The sequence below is a fragment of the Porcisia hertigi genome, chromosome 9, assembly GCF_017918235.1.
Source record: "Porcisia hertigi strain C119 chromosome 9, whole genome shotgun sequence".
Taxonomy (NCBI): Eukaryota; Euglenozoa; class Kinetoplastea; order Trypanosomatida; family Trypanosomatidae; genus Porcisia; species Porcisia hertigi.
Window position 1 is genome coordinate 240,391 of NC_090568.1, and position 19,610 is coordinate 260,000.

At 56.5% G+C, this 19,610-nt stretch overlaps 7 protein-coding genes across 7 annotated transcripts; all 7 read left to right on the forward strand.

Annotated features, from left to right (window-relative positions):
* Nucleotides 1-759: 759 nt before the first annotated feature.
* JKF63_06865 (uncharacterized protein) lies at nt 760-4,482 on the forward strand (the record flags this gene model as incomplete). Its single annotated transcript, XM_067902813.1, has 1 exon — nt 760-4,482. The coding sequence occupies one exon, from the start codon at nt 760-762 to the stop codon at nt 4,480-4,482; it is 3,723 nt and encodes a 1,240-aa protein (XP_067759172.1).
* A 934-nt stretch (nt 4,483-5,416) lies between these two features.
* Nucleotides 5,417-6,916, forward strand: JKF63_06866 (uncharacterized protein; the record flags this gene model as incomplete). The annotated part of the gene is made up of 1 exon (XM_067902814.1): nt 5,417-6,916. One exon carries the CDS (start codon nt 5,417-5,419, stop codon nt 6,914-6,916), a length of 1,500 nt encoding a protein of 499 aa, XP_067759173.1.
* Nucleotides 6,917-7,538: 622 nt separating this feature from the next.
* JKF63_06867 (uncharacterized protein) lies at nt 7,539-9,464 on the forward strand (the record flags this gene model as incomplete). Its single annotated transcript, XM_067902815.1, has 1 exon — nt 7,539-9,464. One exon carries the CDS (start codon nt 7,539-7,541, stop codon nt 9,462-9,464), a length of 1,926 nt encoding a protein of 641 aa, XP_067759174.1.
* Nucleotides 9,465-10,226: 762 nt separating this feature from the next.
* JKF63_06868 (uncharacterized protein) lies at nt 10,227-11,300 on the forward strand (the record flags this gene model as incomplete). Its single annotated transcript, XM_067902816.1, has 1 exon — nt 10,227-11,300. The coding sequence occupies one exon, from the start codon at nt 10,227-10,229 to the stop codon at nt 11,298-11,300; it is 1,074 nt and encodes a 357-aa protein (XP_067759175.1).
* A 487-nt stretch (nt 11,301-11,787) lies between these two features.
* JKF63_06869 (uncharacterized protein) lies at nt 11,788-12,204 on the forward strand (the record flags this gene model as incomplete). The annotated part of the gene is made up of 1 exon (XM_067902817.1): nt 11,788-12,204. One exon carries the CDS (start codon nt 11,788-11,790, stop codon nt 12,202-12,204), a length of 417 nt encoding a protein of 138 aa, XP_067759176.1.
* A 773-nt stretch (nt 12,205-12,977) lies between these two features.
* JKF63_06870 (uncharacterized protein) lies at nt 12,978-14,117 on the forward strand (the record flags this gene model as incomplete). The annotated part of the gene is made up of 1 exon (XM_067902818.1): nt 12,978-14,117. The coding sequence occupies one exon, from the start codon at nt 12,978-12,980 to the stop codon at nt 14,115-14,117; it is 1,140 nt and encodes a 379-aa protein (XP_067759177.1).
* A 371-nt stretch (nt 14,118-14,488) lies between these two features.
* JKF63_06871 (uncharacterized protein) lies at nt 14,489-15,418 on the forward strand (the record flags this gene model as incomplete). Its single annotated transcript, XM_067902819.1, has 1 exon — nt 14,489-15,418. The coding sequence occupies one exon, from the start codon at nt 14,489-14,491 to the stop codon at nt 15,416-15,418; it is 930 nt and encodes a 309-aa protein (XP_067759178.1).
* Between the last annotated feature and the right edge of the window lie 4,192 nt (nt 15,419-19,610).

Genomic DNA, 19,610 nt, shown 5'->3' on the forward strand with positions numbered 1-19,610 from the left:
CCCCTCACTCTCCACTTCTCGGACTCCAAGAAAAGAAATGGATTCACGCTCGAAACTCGGACATCGCACTTTTGCCCTGGTCCCCATTCTCTGACAACACCACAGACGACGGTACATACATTTTTGTATATATATATATATATGTCTGTGTGTGTGTGTATGTGTATATGTATATACATGTATATGTGCACCCTCAACCCATGCGCTTACAGTCTGTCCCTCTCTCTCGATCTCTCCTCCACCTCTCTTGACTGATGCTTTGGCCTCTGTGTGTGTGTGTGTGTGTCTCGGGAGGGAAGAAAAGAAAAAAAGGGAGGGGGACCCCACTATCTACACCAAGCACCCCTCTCCCTCGCCATCGTACCGCGACCACAAGTACTGCTCCCAGTAGCCTCCGCCTTTTTTCTCAATAAACAGCGGCGCTACACTGCGCACCTTCGTGTAGTCCCCACCTTCCTTTTCCCTCTTTTTTTTTTGTTTTTGCTGTTGCTATTACTTGCTCTGCCTCCTCCTCGGGCGTGCAAAAATTTTTTCACTGCTGCCCCCCACGCCTGCACCGCTTCGTCGGGTGTGTACGTGTGTGTGTGTGGTTGTGTGGTTGTTGTTGTTGTTGTTTTTTTTTGGGGGGAGGTGCTCATTATCCTCGAGGCTGAACACACACACACTCCCCTGCGCCGTAAACTTTTCAGGTTTGTTTTATTTTTCTTTAGTTTTGTTGCCGTTCTTTTTTTTTTGCTTTGCCACACACGCTGGGTGTGTATGTATTCACTATCGTATATGAGCAGCCTGCAGAACCCCGCTGCTGATGCAGCCGTGGTGTGCCTTCGCGTGCTGCGCCGTCTCCTCCAGGACGAGGAGGTGACGCTGGCACAGCTGAGCTACGTGATCGAGAATTTGCACGATCCGTTGGCCGAAAGGTGTGTGCCTCCAAGCCAGCGACCGATTCTCGTGACCGCGTACCAATCGAGTTCGACTCCGACCAGTGTACTCGGCCGTTTTACCTCTCCAAACAAACATGCACGCTCGTTGGCGCCCTCGCCATTGTCAAAAGTATCGGCTGTAGATCAAAAAGCGGGACGCCTCCCACCCCAGCCCGCCGTTGTCGAAGCGGCAGCACCTGTGCAGCAACTGACAACGTCGACCCACACGGCCAAAGCGATGAGAGGGGAGACGCACAAGAGAACCAGCGAAACCTCGAAGGGGGGTGGGGTGAACGCCACACGCCCTTCGCTCACCAGCGGGGCGGCGGCACGCGCCCCTCTGACCTTCAGCCAGTACTGGGACATCTTCGCCAACCTATCGACGCTGCACACGCTGCACTTCACCCTCGTGCAGCAGCTCGAGACCATTATTCAACGGCTCGCCCACATTGTGGAAGAGTTGCAGCCGGCAACGCGAGACGCCGCGAACAGTACCACCCGTCACGATGCTTCGACCCATTCGGCGTTGGTGGACGACACCTCGGTGGCGGTGCTGCAGCTATCCTCCACCCTGCCTTCCCCCGCCACTGCCCCCAATCAAAACCTCAACCAACGCAAGCAGGCTTCTGCCCTTCGTCGCTCTCCGGCCAGCGCCCCTCCAGGGCCTCGCAGTGTCTACAACGAAATTGGTGTCATGGTATGCGACTTTTTTGGGTCGGAGCTGATGAAGCACTTCATGGCAGAGCACATGATGTACGCAGTCAAGTACACGGAACGGACAGCACCACAGCTGTTGCGGCTATCGCGACTGTGGCGCTGGAGTGCGGAGTCGTCGTCGGCGGCTGCGGCGGCCTCCCCCCTCGCACACCTCAGGGAAAAAGACCAAAAGACGATCCTAGAAAATCGGCTTTTCTTGGATTTCCTCTGGCGGTCGTTCGGGCATTCCGGTGTCCCGGCAGACAGTCGCGTGTGCATCCCAGCATCCCCAGAGCCGAACCCGCCCGCCATGGTGGGCGGAGGCGGACAGGGTCAAGTGCTGTTACCAATAAAGGCATCGGCCGGCGGTGGTGGTGGAACACGACGCTCTCACCCTAGCCTGGCGACGGGCTCGTCCCCCGGAGCACGCCTTCCTCCTATCCCTGCGATGTGGACGGGCTTCCGTACATTCCTGATGCTTCTTGCCACCCCTCTGAATGTCCTGCGCCGCTACAGCCACGTCGCACGGTGTCTGCTGGAAAGTGGCGCCCTATTGCCAAAGGACTGTGAGCGGCTGCAGTCCAGCTTTGTCGACGTCGCCGCGCTGCGAATGGCTGAAGAGACAAACCTTGTCATGGAGAAGCTCTGCCTCCACGACGTGAGAAGCATCATGGCGCTGATGGACATGCCGGGCGCCCGCTCACCGGACTCCCCGTGTGCCTCTGCGAACGGCAAGGGGTCTGCTGGTCTCATCACCTGTGCGCCGATGAACAGCGGCTCTGCGGGGGCGCTGGCCCCTACCGAGGCACCCGTGGATTACAGCAACCGCGCCCTCATTCACTACGGTCGTCTACTGAAGCGCTTTGGACGGGGCCGGCACGAGCGCCTTGCCTTCCTCTTCAGCGATTGGATGTGCTATGCTGAAGAAAAAAGCAACGGTCGCTTCCGTGTGCGTGGCACCATTCCATTGACGGGGCTGCGCGTGATCGAGGTGCGCGAATCCCCGTCTTTAGACACAGCCAACTGCTTCGAGTTTATCCTGGAAAGCCCGCCAAAACGCATCACTTTCTACGCTGCCTCGCCAGAGCAGCGAGACCAATGGGTGGACGCGATCCGTTACACGGTGCGGAGGTTCTGCGAACGGCAGAAACACGAGCAAGCCGTGACGGGAGACGGGGGCATGCCGAGCGGAATGCGGCCTACAGCGCCGGTGTTAATGTTCAACTCTCGGTTAAGCCGCCAGCGACGCCACGACAGTATGTGGCAAGAGTACGTGGACCACCAGCGGCACGTGGCGGCGATGGCCTTGCAACCCTCGTCTACGCTCCACGGGGCGGACGGTGTTTCATCGCCTCCCGTGACCGCAGGATCGGTTGTCAGGGAGCTCTCCTTACCAGTCGATCACTCGTCGTCGCTAGCGAACATCTCATCCGGGGACCCCTCGCACGACGGCAGCCTCGCCAGCCGGCACTCCAGTGTTGCCTACCGACAGCTCGACTACGACGTCACGCCCTGGTCGCAACGCGCGTCAGTGCACCGCCGCATCCGCAGCCAAGAGCTCATTGCGGTGCATCAACAGCAGCTCGCCGTGTCGCCCTTATCCCACATCCACACCCCAACAATCTCGGCATTTGAAAGCGGTGCGGCGGTCGACAGCAACGCTGATCAAGACTGCATCATTGTCCCCTCCCCTGACGCACGCGACATGGGCAGCGCCACGTCAGTGCGCGCAGCGGACAGAAATACACCACCACAGCAGCAACAACAACTGCCTAATGCACCCGCCTTACTTTCCATCTCGCTGTCCGCTGTCGCAGCTTCTACTGTGCGGCTCCCCAGCGCCAGTACCCCATTGCGCCGCCCTGTATCGGAGCGCTTCGATGCGGTTGAGGCCATCAGTGAAGAAAATCTGCTTCAACACCAGCATCAAGAAAAATTGTCATTGCAATCAGTGGCGCGTCATGCTAACAGCAACAGTGACGGTGAAGAAGCAGACGTCGGACCGCTGCTGCTTGAAGGGCATCACAAGGCGCATAGTGAAGATCGTGAGATGATCCTGGAGGAGTCTACCACCGAAACCAGTGACCCCTTCGGAGACTATGACCAACGGACTTCACTCGCGTTGCCCCACCCCGCAGAATGTCACGCTACAGTGGCACCGTTGGTGACTATGTATAGGGAGTCTTTCGAGTTGGACACGCAACAGGAAAAAGAAGAGGGTGGTGGTGACAGCAGCAGCAGCAGCACGAGCAAGAGTGCTGTACTGGATAGCATCAACGACACAGAGGGTTCACTGACTCCGCGCCACAATCGCACCCAGAACCCTAGCACACCATCTCTTGGTACTTCCCAGGGCCTACTCAGCGGCAGTGTTCTCTCAACGACCGATGTTCTGTCGCCGGCACCCGTCATCGCCCAGGAAGAAGTCCACTCGTGTGACACACGACCGGTGGCCGCGACGGACCACAGTGAATGCAAAACTGGGCGTATCGTGAACACTTCTATTAGGCCAGTCAAGGGTGGCGTAGGGGAAGGTGATGAGACGACCACAGTCCCCATGACAGCGCCCCGCTCCCCAGGTCTCATCCCTCACCGCCCCATAACCCCCATGTCGCTTTTGGGGGTGGTAGTGTCTAGCCCTGCAGCGGCTGCGGAGCAAGAATGCGACAGTGAGCCGGTCCCTCTCAGGGCAATCATTGATTCATCAGCTGGTATCGACTCCAAGCCAGAAGCGCTGATGGGAACTGGAGTGGCACGGAAGGAAGCACGGATACCCCGCTATGTGGACCCAGTGGTGAAGAGGGGAGGGGGGGAAGAGGAGGAGGAGGAGGAGGGGGGGGGAGGGAGCCTCAAAACAAAACACTGAACGATTGATATAAATTTGTAGTTCGAGCAAGAAGTGAAGAACTAAAGAGGGTCGGTGGGGGGGGTTCTCATTCAAGTATTGCCCCTTCCTCTCCTCCCTCACCCGTTCGCTTCATTTTTTTTTTGCCACCTGCACACGCCTAGCGCCCTCCTCTCTTTTTTTCTTCCCACCCCCTCTTTACTATACTGCAGACATCAACGCACTTGAAGTACAAACAACCTCTAACTACTGTTAGCTCGCCCATTGCCTTCGTGTGTGTGTGTATGCATGAAGCTATCCCATGCACGGGTCGAAGGGAAGAGGCGCTGGCCACGAAACGTGATCTCACAGGGCAACTTTGGGTGTATAACACCGTCACCGTCGCTGTCGCTCTCTGCATGTATGTATCCCCTCCCCCACCCCCCACCCCCTCTCTTCTCCTCCTTCTGGTGATGGAAGCGGGAGGGAGATTGCAGCTTTGATCTGGTGTAACACCCCACCCCCTACCCTCCCCTGAAACTTTGTTTTATTGATGCTATATGAACGCCTCAGCCTCAAGCACGGCAAATAGATGAAAGGGTACACGCGCGTATAAAAAAAAAATAGATGATATAGACGTGCATATACAGAGCGGGGGTTGGAGGCCTGTCCAGCTCTCCTCTTCCTCTTCACCAACTCGCCCCACCCACCCCCCCTCCCTCGCCTTTACTTCCCTCTAGCAGAAACGCGCCCATCCATTTTTGTTCTCCGCACCTCTTCTCGACTGCCATCGCCCCCTCCCTCCCCTCCCTCCCCTCCCCACCGCCCCCCCAATCTACCTTTCCACTGTTTTGCTCTTAACGCGTCCCTCTCAGTGTTGACTCAGACGCCTCCTCCTCCTCCTCCTCCCGTCACCCAACACACAGACAAGCGTACGTTTCCTTGGGAATCAGAGGAAAGGGAAGAGCACGACGTCATGCTAATACTCATATTCGGTGTCTGTATCGGCACGATTGTGATGATGGGGTCAGTCATGTACATCCTCATCATGGGCCCCTCACGGTATCACCGCGACGGCGTTATTGGCAAGCTCCATCGCCAGCTCACCAGCGCCCCCCTGATGGTGTGTGGTTTCTGCATCAGCTGTCTCTTTGGCTGTGATCAGCGAAAGGGCCGACTGTGCTGCCGTCGCTGCGCAAAGCACGCTATCCACGAGCGCAACTGGTTCATAGTCCTGTTTTACATTGTCCTTGTATGGACGGTGGAGCTACTCTACCTGCTCGTCTCCCTGCCGCGACTGAAAGCCTCCCTCATGTCCAAGGCCGTGTCCTGGGGTCTCGTGATGCTCTCCGAGTTTCTGTGGGCCTGCGCCACCTTTACCGATCCCGGCACCGTGACGGCGGAAGCAGAGAAGAAAGCCCAACACGATCAGTTCGCCCCAAAAGCCCCCACCCACTGTAAGAAGCGCGCGCCGCGCAAGCAGGAGAAGCGCCGCCCTGGCACCGCCGCTGATGACATCCGTCCAACCAACGTCAATAGCCGCCGGTCCTTTCCTCTCTCCCCTGCCGAGGAGTACGTCCTGAATCACCGGTATGTAGTAGACGGGATAGTGTACGCCATGGCCTCTGATGAGGCGACCGCGCACCTCACCGCGGCGCAAACGGAGTACGCGAGCCAGACTGTGAGGCAGGGAGTCTGCCTCGGTCAAAGTTGCACCGCGTGCCACATTGCCCGACCCAGCCGCAGCAAACACTGCCGTCTGTGCGATCGGTGCGTACGCCGGTACGACCACCACTGTCCATGGATCAACAACGACGTCGCAGAGCGAACGATGCGCTATTTCCTTGGTTTTCTGTTGTGTCACGCCCTTTCCTGCACCTGGGCTTGTGTCGATCTCTTCCGATGCATTCGGCAGTTTCTCACGGCGCACCACGCATGGGGGTGGGTGCTGCGCTACCCGAACGGCCTCACGGTGTCGCTGAGCCTCTCCCAATACCTGGTGATACTCGTAAACTTTCATATGCTCGAGGCGTGCCTGATTATCTTTGCCTTCCTCATTGGCCTCCTGCTGTACGGGTTCTGGGGATACCAAATGACCTTTGCGATAGCGAACCTGACGGTGAACGACCTCAACAAGATCGATGACACAGTCGAGTTCGTGGTGAATCTGCCGAGGCTAGATTTGGTTTATCGTGAGTCGCGTAAAGTGCGCGAGCGCCTTGAACAGGTAGCCGAGCGTAAGCCCAGGGCTCTCCTGGCTCTCACGGAACCCCCACCACCCAAGACGGAACCCGGATATGAGGAGGGCGGGAAGATGAACCAGGCGTACCGCAAGAGAGTCCGAAAGATGCTCGCGAAGGATCTGAAAGGGCTCTACGATCGCGGCGTTTGGCAAAACCTGATGGAAATACTCTTCCCCTTGGCGCCACTGCGCGACTCAGACCTCCTTGCTAAAGCCACGCTTTGTGTGCAGTAGAGGCGGGGCGAATCGGGGGAGCATACCGCGCTGGTGCTCGTTGCACAACGAATGGTGAATGGTGTTGTGGTTTGGCTGTGTGTGTGTGTCTCTTGGGGGGGGGGGGGGAGGGGGGAGGGGGGGATAACAGCGCCACATATGGTACTCCTGTTGTTTTTTTCCCCGCTCTTTCCTGTGCGTGGACTCATCTGTACAAGATGAGCTCGCTCAACCCCAGCCTGTTCACCCATACACGCACAGAGAGAAAGAGAGAGAGAAAGATTGAGCTGCTTCACGCACAGACAACAGAAGGATCAGTCAATGGGCGCATCTCCGCTAATGCCGCGGCTCGAGTTGGACGTCGTGTTTTGAGAGCCTGAAATATCCCCTGCCACCCCCACTCCCAGCCGCACACATCCTCTTCGCTGGCTCTCTCATGTGATTGCCCCACCCCCTTACCCAGCTACTGTCTTGGCTCCTCTTCTCTCCCTCTCTGGCTTCCACCTTTGGCAAAACGAGGTTTCTGGAGGAGATAGCAAAGATCTGACAGCGGTTTGTTTATGTGTATCTGTCTCTGTGTGTGTGTGTCTGTGTCTGTGGCGTGCATGGGAGAGCTTTCTTGCCTCCCCAGCTATCAGTGGTCATGACTACCCCACCTCCAACAGAATCAAACCGCACCCCCGCTTTAGCTCCAGCGCCGCCGTCGAATGATGAAGCGCTGTCGTACTGGATCGGGCTCTCGCGGCTTATCCATCAGGTCCGCGTGATGCCCGACCCCACACCCACAGCCGACGAGTGCGCACTGGTCGATCAGCCCCGAAGATGCGTCGGTGGTACGGAGAGCGATCTGTCCACCTTCACACGCTGCACCATCCATCGTGTGCTAATCTGCTGTGGCATTAAGCAGCATCGCGTGCGACAGAGCACAGACCACATGCTTGCACAGCTTCTCTCCGCAGCCTACACTACCACCGCATCCCCATCTGCGTCCGCCCCCGCGATGCCTGTGGTCTGTCTGGACCGAGCATCACTTACGTCGACGTCCCCCACTTCACCATTGGGTCAGCTGCCTGTACCGTTGGCTGATCTCGTGGCGGACTGGCTGTCACGATCATCCGCAGACGATCAGGGCGCACCTCAGGGTAACCGCTATTCTCTTTGGGTCCCCGCCGTCATGTGGAATAAACGCATCGTCAAGTGTTTGGGGAGTGACCTTCGGGGACAGATGATCTCGCTTCGGCCCCTCTTCCGTTGGAATATGGCGTGTGCGCAGCAGACCGGGCGCCTGCCTGTTGTCATTTTTGTTGGCGGCACCAGCGGCGCAGGAAAAAGCACACTAGCCAGCCTGGTAGCGAGTCATCTACGCATCACAAACGTCTTGTCCACCGACACGGTACGTCAAGTGCTGCGGGTGCGCCTGCGCGGACAAGAGGCGCAGTACCCCGCACTCTTTGTGTCAACATACGAGGCCCACAAAGTGACAGTGGAAAGCCGTGAAGTAACTGCAGACAGTGAGGCTGGGGTTCTCCTAAATGAGGAGCACATCAACGAAGATGCCATCGTTCAAGCCTACGAGGTGCAGTGCAGGCTTGTCCTCCGTGTGCTCGATGGGATGCTGGCGCGCCTCCTCGCGCGCCGCGAGTCAATCGTGGTGGAGGGGGTTCATCTACTTCCAAAATATCTGGCAGCTAAGCGCGCTGAGCTTCTAGTCTCGCGCGTGGCCTGTGTACCTGTTGTGGTATGTATCCCAAAGGCGGACAGTCACCTCGAGCGTTTCTGTGTCCGCGCACGCGGGATGTCCATGCAGGCGCATAGCAACAAGTATATCGCCTCCTTTAACGCCATTCGCACCATCCAATCTCACCTAGTCAACAGTGTGGAGGCAGCGTCGCTGCCGGTGTTGGTGCTGTCGAACACGAACGTGGACAAGTCCTTCACCATGCTACACCACTCTCTCTTGGAGACCATGGAGTACCCCGCGCTTCACGGCTGGCCTACGGATGAGGCAGCGGCCGCCAAAGTCCCTCTCACTCGGTTGGGCTTCACTGCTGTGAAGAACAGACTTGTTATGGTTGTGCGACAGCAGCGGCATCTCGGCGGTCGCACTGGTCACAATCTCACTGCAACGAGAGGAGTCGGTGCTTATTCAGTTAGAGACGAAGAGGAAGGAAACCTGAAAACGGACAACTCCTGCGCGCCGATCCCTGGACCCCAGCTACGGTTGCCAGCGCATACCCCAGTGACCAAAAGTAAAAATGGCGCAGCTCCCCGTGCCCGCTCAGCAGAGATGCTGGGAGTGGTACAACGCTGCCTTCTTGAGCAAGGCCTTCGCTACCACACTCGCACCAATGATGCTGCACAAACAGATGCCGCAACGGCATGCGCTGCGTTGGACGTACTCGGCTCGGGCGTTGTGAACAGCGTCTCTCTTTCATGTAGGGCAGCACTCCGCTATTCGACCACGGACTCGTTGTCGCACATCAGCGCGTCTCTGCCGTCTCACTTTCTGTCAGATAACCGCAACGATGAGTTTGACGAGGTGGAGGTTCCGTCGCTTATCGGCTCGTGACGGTTATGCAGCTCCTCATCTCGCACGCAAAAGATGTAGCACACGGAGCGAGGCACGGGGTTTTCACGTATATATTGCCAACGTTTGCGGGTCCCTCCCACACCCCGTTGTAGGCGGGTCATTATAACTGCACATCACAGCTGGCATCGTGTTTGCTCCTAGAGTGGGTCCTTCTCCTTTCCTCCTCATGTATCTTTACTAGGTCGCTCATTGTGTGGGTATGTGCCAATGTCTGCCCGGGAAAAGGGGAGGGGGGGAGGAGTTCACGTCTTTGCTCGCCCACAGTGTGTCCCTCAACAAACGTTGTGCCTTCAAGCGCATGTGTATTTTTCGCGTGTGTGTGTGTGTGCTATTTTTATTATTCTTTATGGGGGGGAGGAAGAAGAGAAAACTGGGAAGGTGGCGAGAAACATCCCCACCCCACCTTTCATGTCTGTGCAAACCGCTCTTGATCACACACACACACACACACGCCGACGGCGGTGGAAGAACCGCCGCGTAAAAACGCAAAGGAATTCCTTTGAAGGTTAGAAAGGATTGATTTACAGATTGGGCGAAAGGATGTAGCCTCCCCACCCCCATCCCTCCCCACCCCCCCCCACCCCTCTCTGTCTCCTCCCCTCCCCTCCCTCCACCTCTCCCCTCCACCCTTCATGGCGTGTATTTGCCTCCCCATTAAGAGATTTCTCACCTCGTCGTTGGTTGCACGACTCCCCCCCCCCTCCTGGTGGACACGCGCCTCTCATCCTTTTTTTTTCCATCATGTCTGACGCCGCGCCTGGTCTGGCCCCTACACCGTTTGTAGCGACTGTTGAAGCGCCTCGGTTTACAGCCCCGAAAATCGTGAAGCAGGCGCGTAAGAAGCCATTCAAGACGAAGGAAACCGGGCCCCGACAATCTGCTCAGGCCAACGGTGTCTCCACACAGCAGCAGCAGAAGCAGCGGGACAAGGAATTCTCCGCGCACAAAGCACGCATTCTCGCCAACCTGGAGACGAACGCGTGTGATCTGAGCCCGAAGGGCAGCGTAGATGTGAAATGCCTCCCTTTGATGGCTGTGCTCAATACACACATGGACTACATCACCACAAGCAGCTGCAGTGGGCGCATCTCCCTCTTCCACAGCATCATGCACAACGAGGCTTCTAGAACCGATGATGGGACGGCAACACCAAAGCCACGCATGAAGCGTGGCGAGAACACGGCCCTTGGCTGGGTGTTCGTGAAGCACAGCATGCTGCGCCCGGTAGAGATGTTGCGTATTGTGCGTTTTCTTTGTGGGGTAGCCATCACCCCGGAGGATGTAGCGCTAGATGCGGCGCAGATGGAGAAGCACGCGGCCCATATGGCCTCTCTGAGCGACAGCGCCAACGGCCACGGTGCCACATCACCTTGTGTGTCTCCTGGAATGTATGACGGCGAAGCTGAGGGCAAACTGGTGGAGGTGGCCAGGAGCAGCGACGAGTCCGCCGCGCTCCCCGCCCCCACCTGCGGCACTGTGTCCCTCAAAATGGAGCCGTTTGTCATGCACGTTGAGTGCCGTACGATGGAAGCCGCAAGGCTATTGCTCTCCGCTGCCCTTAGTGATAGCGGGTTCCGGAACAGCGGCGTTGTACCTCCTGGCAAAAAGATCATGTGCGGCATCCGCAGTGCCGCTGGGCTCGGACTGGAGGTGCCTCTCGTGGTTGACGGCGTCAACCACGTGGCGTCTCAACGGGCATATGTTTGGACGCTCTTGGGACTTGCCAATGACAAGATGGAATCAAATGAGAAGAAGATTCAACTACTGGAGAGGTCCGTGGCGGCGCGCGTCTTGCCAGCAACATCCACACAATAACCCATAAACCGAGTAATAATAAAAAACGAAAACCATGTCTCCAGTTCTGAGAGACACCGTATGTGCTGCCACCCATTACAGCGGCGGTGGCAAGCAGCTGTCGCGCCACCGCTGTCGATGCAACCCCGAACACCCTCCTTTTTTTTTCCTTTCCTCGCACCATCCCCCCACAGGTGATCACGTGGGCTGCCTTGAAAATGATGACCATACAGATGCTACCCCCCTCCCGGTGTGCCTCTCTCACATCATCTCTCCTCTGCTTTTTTCTGCCCTCTCTCCCTTCCCCCCCCCCCCTCCCCTCTGTCTTTATGGCCTTTGTGCTCATGTATGTGTGTACAAGAAGTTGCTTGAGCCCCCCCCCCCAAAAAAAAAAAAACAATACCGTGTCCATTTGGCCAGAGTCCACCGATAACCCAACCCCACCCTCACTCACTCACTCACTCACCCTTTACTCGCCAGATAGTTCGAAGGAAGGATAAAAATAAAAATGAGCGCGAACGCGAAGGCACCGGAGAGCTCTCTCACAGAAGAGCAAATTGTTCAGCATTACAATCGCATGCGTCAGGAACAGAGCGCCATCATGTCCCGCATTGCTGAGCTGGAGAACGAGTCCCACGAACATGACCTCGTCGCGACAGAGCTGCGACCACTCAACAAGGACCGGTGCTGCCATCGCCTTGTCGGTGGTGCTCTAGTGGAACGCACAGTGGGCGAGGTGCTGCCGGACATTGAGGAAAACCTATCTGCTATCCGTGCAGCTCTCACGCAGCTCAACAAGGGCCTCATGGAGAAGGAGCAGCAGATGAATGAGTTCATGATGAAACACAAACTTAATCGTCCTGGGGCGAATCAAGCCGTTACCACCAGTCAGAGCAACGAAGGCAACCGCGGCGTGCTGGCGTAACGCGACGCTCAATGTGGTGAAGCAGCCGCATACTGTGGTGTCGGTGTTTCGACTCTCGGTGCGTATATGTAGGTTTGTGTGTGTGTGTGTGTGTGTGTGTGTGTGTGTGTGTGTGTGTGTGTGTGTGTGTGTGTGTGTGTGTGTGTGTGTGTGTGTGTGTGTGTGTAAATCAGTAACAACGTTTCCTCCTCCCCTCCCCCACCCCCTCTCCGCAGTTTACCCCGCCCCTGGTCGACACACTCCCCTCGGCCTCGGTGCGTCCCACTACACGGACAGGCAAATGGAGGGAGGGAGAGGGGGGGACCGGAAGCGGGCGGGGAGGGAGAGGGTGCCGATGTGTTTTTGTTGGCTTTGGTATAGATGTTGCCCCCCCCCCTCACACCCAAGAAAAAAAATCTGAAGAAACTTACCGCAAACAGAAAGCGAGTCACACTGAACGCCCTCCCCCCACTTCGCATGTCGAGCAGCACGTCAGTGAGTATGGGAGGAAAGAAGACTTGGATGATGCGCAGCAGAAGCCTGCACCCGGGGTATGATGAAATCCTTTTCTACAACCAACTCCCCCACACCACACCACACCATCCCTGCCTATTCTGTAGTTGCCGATAGAATCCCTGGCAAACCCCCTCTCCATCCGTAACACACTCTCTCTGTCTTTTTTTCCGCCTTTCTGTGTGTGTGTGTGTGTGTGTGAGGGGGGCGCTCTGGTCAATCCCTCCCTCCCCCCGTACGGAGAAGAAAAAAAAAGGAGAGCCCTCCGAGGCACGGGTCAAATGTTTCCCCAGGCGCTGATTGATCAGTGGCTAAGCAAATCACGTGATGGTCGCCGAAGCGTTCGGGAGGACCCGAAAGCAACGCCGGTCATCCTGGACAACATTGACCGTCTTGAGGAGTACTGCCGTACCCACCCCTACGACGTCTTCTGTGCGAGCACGTTGCAGAATCCGCCCTTTGCTCTCCACGCGCTGGAGAGTGAAGCGGCCGAGCAGCAGCGGCTCGCGCACCCGCCGCCGGTGTTCGCTACGACCGTCCCCTCATCCTCTGCTCACATGACAACACCGGAGGAGATGATTGGAGGTGTCTGTGGGCGGTACGCAGACGTTGAAGTATCTCGCGCATCAGTGGAGGCTGCTGGTCAGCACCTGCACCAGGTCGCTATGCGACTCGCCGCGCACCTGCGATCTAGTGGCCTGGGGAGAAGTACAGCAGGCCAGCATGAAGAGGGCTCCCAATCCACTGTAGTCGCACAATTCTTTGTGCGCTTGTTGTCGGAGGCAGCGGTGGCCGCTGCGTATCGGAAGGGTATCGCTGCGCAAATAGAAACGGAGGAGCACGCTGCCTTTCAGCATCGACAGTCACGGCGACGCCTGCAGCTGCGGTTAAACAGTAAGCAAGGCGGTACTTCCAGGTACGAGGGGTTCTCAGGAAGTAAAGGAACCGGTGCCGATGCTATCCATGAGGTCGAGGAGCTCACCGTGGTGCGACCTATTGCCGACCACCGGCGCTTGAGCCAAGGCCTTGTTTCGCTCTGGGGGTTGCTAGCACCAACCGCGCAACACGATGGAGAAGTGGCCGGCAGAACTCAAGGGCAAAAAAGCCTCCGTGACAGCGCCGGCGCTTCCGGTTCGACGGACGACGACGAACCGGACAACCTCTGGACGCGTGTGCGTGTGGATTGTTTGCACCGCTGGCTTGGTGACTGCACCCTTCCACCGCCACCGCCTCTTCCGGGCACCGCGGCGTTGGCAGAGACTCAACAAAGTACAGAAGCATTGTCGCCAGCGACGCAAGGTGACGCGTGGTCGATCCGGCAGCTGCATATATCCGAGCGCGACGTGAAGTTTGCCTTACGCAAGCTGCTCGCTGATGTTACAGCAAACAGCAGCTTGATGATGATAGGGAGTGTCTGCTAGGAGCCCATCCATACATCAACGATCGGTATTATAATGAACATTTTTTGGAAAAAAAACTCCTTCATGCTCGAAAAAACTCCAACAACCGCCATTCCCCCCCCCCCCCACCCCCCACCCCCCATCGACTGCAACACCGGCCCCACGACACGCACTCGCGCTGTTTACACTCTTCTGTCCCCAGACTCTGTCAATCCCATCTCACCCCTCCGCCAGCTTTTTTTTGGGGGGGGGAGACACCAGCTGTCAGCACTGAAGGGCACGTGGCACATTGCACCTTTCTTTTTCTCCCCTCCTCTTGGTAGAGTTGTCCATACATCGCAAGCGCGCTACTGCGCTCCGTCGCTACCACCCACACCCACCCACCTATACAAATGCCAAGCAAGGTCATCGATGCTGTTTGCACCATGGCAACGCGCGAGTGCATCGCCGAGCTTGTGCTGTTCCACCGGGCCCTCCGCACGTTTCACCCCACACTGCCCCTCTACCTCGGTTGCAGCGGCGAGGTCCGCGACGCCACAGAGGCAGCTACTGACGCCAATGCCCAGCTGCGAGCTCTCCACGACGACGCGCATGTGCGGTGGATAGCGTGTCTCGACCAATATGGTCCGGTCATCTCGCGCACGGAGATGGAACGCCAACGCGGTGTGTGGTACCCTGCGCGGCACACCGACTTCATGATGGAGAAAGCCAATTTGATGGAACTCGCAATGTTAACCGCAGAGGCGAAAACGCCGAGCGTGGCGTTCCTGGACTGCGACGTTACTCTGCTCCACGAACTGCCCTCCGTACCGGCAGCTGCGGCTGTCGCTCTGTCGCCGCACTGGATTCGCGAAACCGACGAGGCCCTTTTCGGTGCGTACAACGGCGGCTACATCGTCGCCAGCACGCCGGAGGTGCTGTGGGAATGGCGACGGGCCACACAGACGTCACGGTACTTTGATCAGGCCTCACTCGAGCACGTCGCGAAGGTATTCGAGCGGCGCGCGCAGCTGCACCGACTGCCACTGCAACACAACTACGGCTTCTGGCGCCTGCTCCAGCCGCGCTGTGGAAGTCTCGCGGACGAGGCGAGACGCTTTTCCATCGCCGCCGCGCCGTCATTGAGCAGCGAGCACCAACCGACGGCAATGGCCCTCCACTACGATAACGCCCCGCTATGCTCCGTTCACACGCATTTTCTTATGCCCAACCCTCCGCGAAACGTGCGCCTTTTCAACGCGGTGCTGCGGCGCTGGCTTGGGCGCTGCGCCGCCAGCAACCCCGCATACGCCGCGGCCCTCTCAGCGCCTGGGTGGTCCTAGTGGAGGTGGGGGGGGAGCCAAAAAAAAAATCGCAGAACGATAATAAGCGCAGCCCAGGAAACCCCGGCGACAAAGGCCCACGAAACCCCGAATAGAAAACACGGCTGCGGCCCCTGGCCACCCGGGGCACGGCAGGTGGCCCCCCAGCCAAGCCCATGCAGGGTGATGCCACGCCCACACCCAAACGGGGGGCGCCCGAGATAACCCGAAAAAACGAACAAGGCCAGGGCAACCCCAGCCGCGGCGGAAATAGAACGACGGGGGGGACAAGGGGGAAACCGAACGCCGCGCACGCAAAATCGACTAGACCCGCCAGACGGCAAGCCTGGCGCGTGACAAAGATCGCTGGCTGCGTGGGGCGGGAGGGCTGGCCGGGAACACCCCAAGCCCGGCACGCGCGCACACACCGTTTCATGGGTTGTTTCGCGTATTTTGGGGTGGCATGGCAAACGGGCCTGGGCATGACACAGCCCACCTGGACCGCATAGGCGTGAGGAACGAAACCGGAACAATAGATGCCAAACCGACATTTGGTAGTGCAAAGAACCAAAACACAAGCGGAAGGGAAAACCGCCGGGACGCCCAGAAGGGAGACTGAAAACACGTATTCGAAGCACGGGAAAAGCAACCGAGAAAGCATACTCTACGCGGGGGGGGGGGCACCATAAATCTTAGAACTTGGAGTAGAACGTGCTATTATGCATCAAGAATGGAGGCGAGATGAACGATGCGTTTGATGCGCGGAAAAAGCGGCGCCCACCCCATCGAAGAAAAAAAGAAAAATGGAGGGAAAGAAATCCGCGCCACCAAGCCCTTTACCACTGAAATGGGATTAAACACGGACAAGCGATGCCTGTGCCCACCAACTTCACAGGGACTCACCGGAAACAAAAAGCTGTATCAGTGTGAAAGGAAAACGCCCGGGTGCTAACAAAACACATCCCCCAGGCCAAACACGCCGAGGTCTCGAATAAGCACCGAAAAATAAAAGAGGAAAAGACACCGAGCCCTAAAGGAATTAGGGCGCACGTGCTCACGTATTGGATGTAACCCTGTGCGCTGCAATGGCACCAAGCTAAAATGAAGGAATCGCGCTTATAAATGGGTGGTCTCGATTGAAGAAAAAATATTTTTTTTTCCACAGCAGCAAAATAAGGAAGAAGGACCGGGCGGCGTCCGCTAACAGCAGAAATACAGCCTCAATTTGCGGAAAAATGGACCGCCATCCAATGCCGTAAGAATATGCCTGGCAATTAAAACACAAGGGATGGTGAATGCAAAAAAAAAAGAAGCAACCAGCCAACATCCGACCGTGGACCCAGTACCCCGCAGCACAGATAATGATCAGCGATAAACCGGCACCCCTAGCACCACCACAGTGAAAAAAGGAAATACCCGACATACAACACGACAGAGGATTTGATGAGCTAGGTCGATTCCTTTACACAAACACCCATCAGACCAGAGTACGGAACAGTCGCTGAACTGGGAATTTTCCGCGCCAGGGAGAAGAATGAGGAAAAACAGAAGCACACCCTTTTTTTTTGAACACCAAAATCCAGATATACAGAGCCAATATCGAGAGCACAAGGCGCTAGCGCACCAAGTTTTACCCCAGGATTGACATCCGCGAGGCCACTTTCTGGACACACATACGCACCTCCCCGAAGAGGCGGGGAGTAAACAAGAGGGCCGACAGTTCAAAAAGCCCACCCAATGACCCCTGACTCAGGGAATGGATCCATCACACAGACACCGCCACCCCTGAACTCCAACACAGTTTCTTTGACATCACCACGTCCCATCATAAAAAAAGAGCTGCCCAAGTAACCACCACCGCCTCGGGCTCAGCTGGTTTTGCGGGGTGTCGGAAGCGCCCCGCTCCCTCCCCTGGGGGCGGGCCAGAAAACGCACGCCCCCCAATAAGTGCACACTGGGAAGCGACAAGAGACCGAAAAAACAGAGAAGCCAATACCGACACCGCAAAGACAGGGTGCCCCCCCCCCAAATGAGAAAAGCGCGGAGGATCTGGCATGAGCGCCGTGGACCCACCGCATCGTCCCCCAGCGTCCGCTCGAAACTCGCCGAAGAAAAGAAAAAGCGCACGCACCATCCAGCTCGCCTTTGTCGATTACCAGTGCCACCCTGGTGAGAATTTAAAAAAAGGCACACACCGCATACAGTATTCTAAAAACACCAATCAATTAAAGCGGTCCTGTGGCCCCGGTGACGGAAAAATGAGGGCAGCGGACGCATAGGGAAACGCCGCTAGGTTAACCCCAGGCGTGCGGAAAGACAGGCCCAGAGCACCCCCCAACCAAGACAAGCACCGCAACCACCCCAAAAGCCAACAGAAGGCAGCCCCTGGCCGAATTCCCACTTTCCCGAATTGGCTTGGCAACTCATTCCGTTAAAATGCTTCCTGCCTAACACCTTTGACGCTATTCACTTTCTGCGCAATATTGCCATCCAGGGAATGCGCCCGTCGCGGACAACTCGCCTTTTTCGTTCTAGGCGGCGGAAAGCGCAGATATCACATTGAAGCGAACCCTTCTCAGCTGGCTTGCAAAAAGTTCTTGTGGACAAAGATTGGATTGAATGCCATTTCCTCCATTCAGCACACACTACTTTTTAGAGATTCCATTTTTCGAGGGAAAGGATGCTGATCAGGCGCAGAAAGACTCGCCGAACACAAACCACCAAAGCCGCAGTGGACACAAAAGGAGCCGCATTTAAGCGCCCCCGCGGGGTAGGACAGGAAAGAGCGGAAAGCTTACGATACAATTTAGCCGTTTTAGAACAATCACACCGGAAGGTCGCATCAACATCGATGTCGAGCACACTCGGAGAGAGAAACTCGAAACCAGCAGGCGATACAAAAGAAAATCCTGGCCATCATACCCTGCCCGCAGGGCCGCAACCCCCCAACCCCGAAATTGAGCCAAGGGGTAGCCAACACAATGCACGGCGGAAGCGCACCGCGCCACGCGGAATTCGCCCTGGATTCTCGACAAGAGAAACCAGACTTTAGCATTGTCGCCGAACATGTGTCCGTCATGCGGGGGATTTTAAAGTTTCGCCTATTGCATGGAAGTGGCTCACTTATAGCAAGTCTGGGGTTAAAATCCTCGCCGTTCTAGAAATGAAATTCCCTCTCCAATACGTGACGCGTTATTCATATGCCAGGGTTCTCTCTGTGAGCAACTGGCCGTTATAGAACACAGCGTCCCTAACACGCCACGGCGGATAGATGTTCTGAGAAAGCTCAAAGTAGAAAGCGCGAAGGACTCAGGTGGAGTTCCACCAAAAACACTCGCAAGAAAAGCATTATCACTGTGAAGTGGCGTAGCCAACTCGCTTCTGCGCCAACTGGTTGTCATCACATTCCTCTATTGTAGCCAGCTTGCGGAGTATAGCGGACCCCACGCTACTACTCTTTACTGGAACTTGAAAAAACAAGTGATCCTGAATTCTGTTCTCCACATATGAAGGATTCACTGCACCATGAATATCGGGAATGTGTCATCTGCTTGGCATGGAAAAAAAACAGCTCTTTTTCTCAGTTACACACAGATGTATAGTGCATTTTTTTTCACTGGGAGCGCTAAGTCAACGGCGGCTTTCGGACCGCGCTTGAGATTTCAGCTTGTTTTCACGAGATCCTGATTTTGATCGGTCTTTGGCAGTCTCGGTGAATCCTTCCTCTAGCCGAAACCTCTTTTGGTTGTTCTGAGGGGCGGTTTGCGGCATGCTGCGCTCCCTCCTTCGACCGGGGGCGTCCGGATGAGCACAGGGCTGGAAAACATCAAACCCAGTCCAAAAGAGTGCGCTGAAGCTGTCGAGGTTACTGCAAAAAAAAAGCCAGCAGCTCAACACGATGAAACTATACCTTATTCGGCGGGGCTGCCAAACACCATCTGCCGCATCCGCGAAAAACAACGGTAGCGCCCACGATAAGCCAACACCGAATACTCACGCTAGGGAAAATAGCGCGATGGATATTGGAATCCCATATCCCATACAAATGTAAGCAAAGACGCTACATTTTTGAAAACCAATACGAATAGTGATTCTCAACCTGCGGATACATTTTTATTCCCCGGTTTCGCTATAAGGGGGTGCTCTTCGTGCCCTTTTCTGTTCTGAGAAATGCCTAAATCCGATATTACGATGCGCCGACGCCACCCTCAAC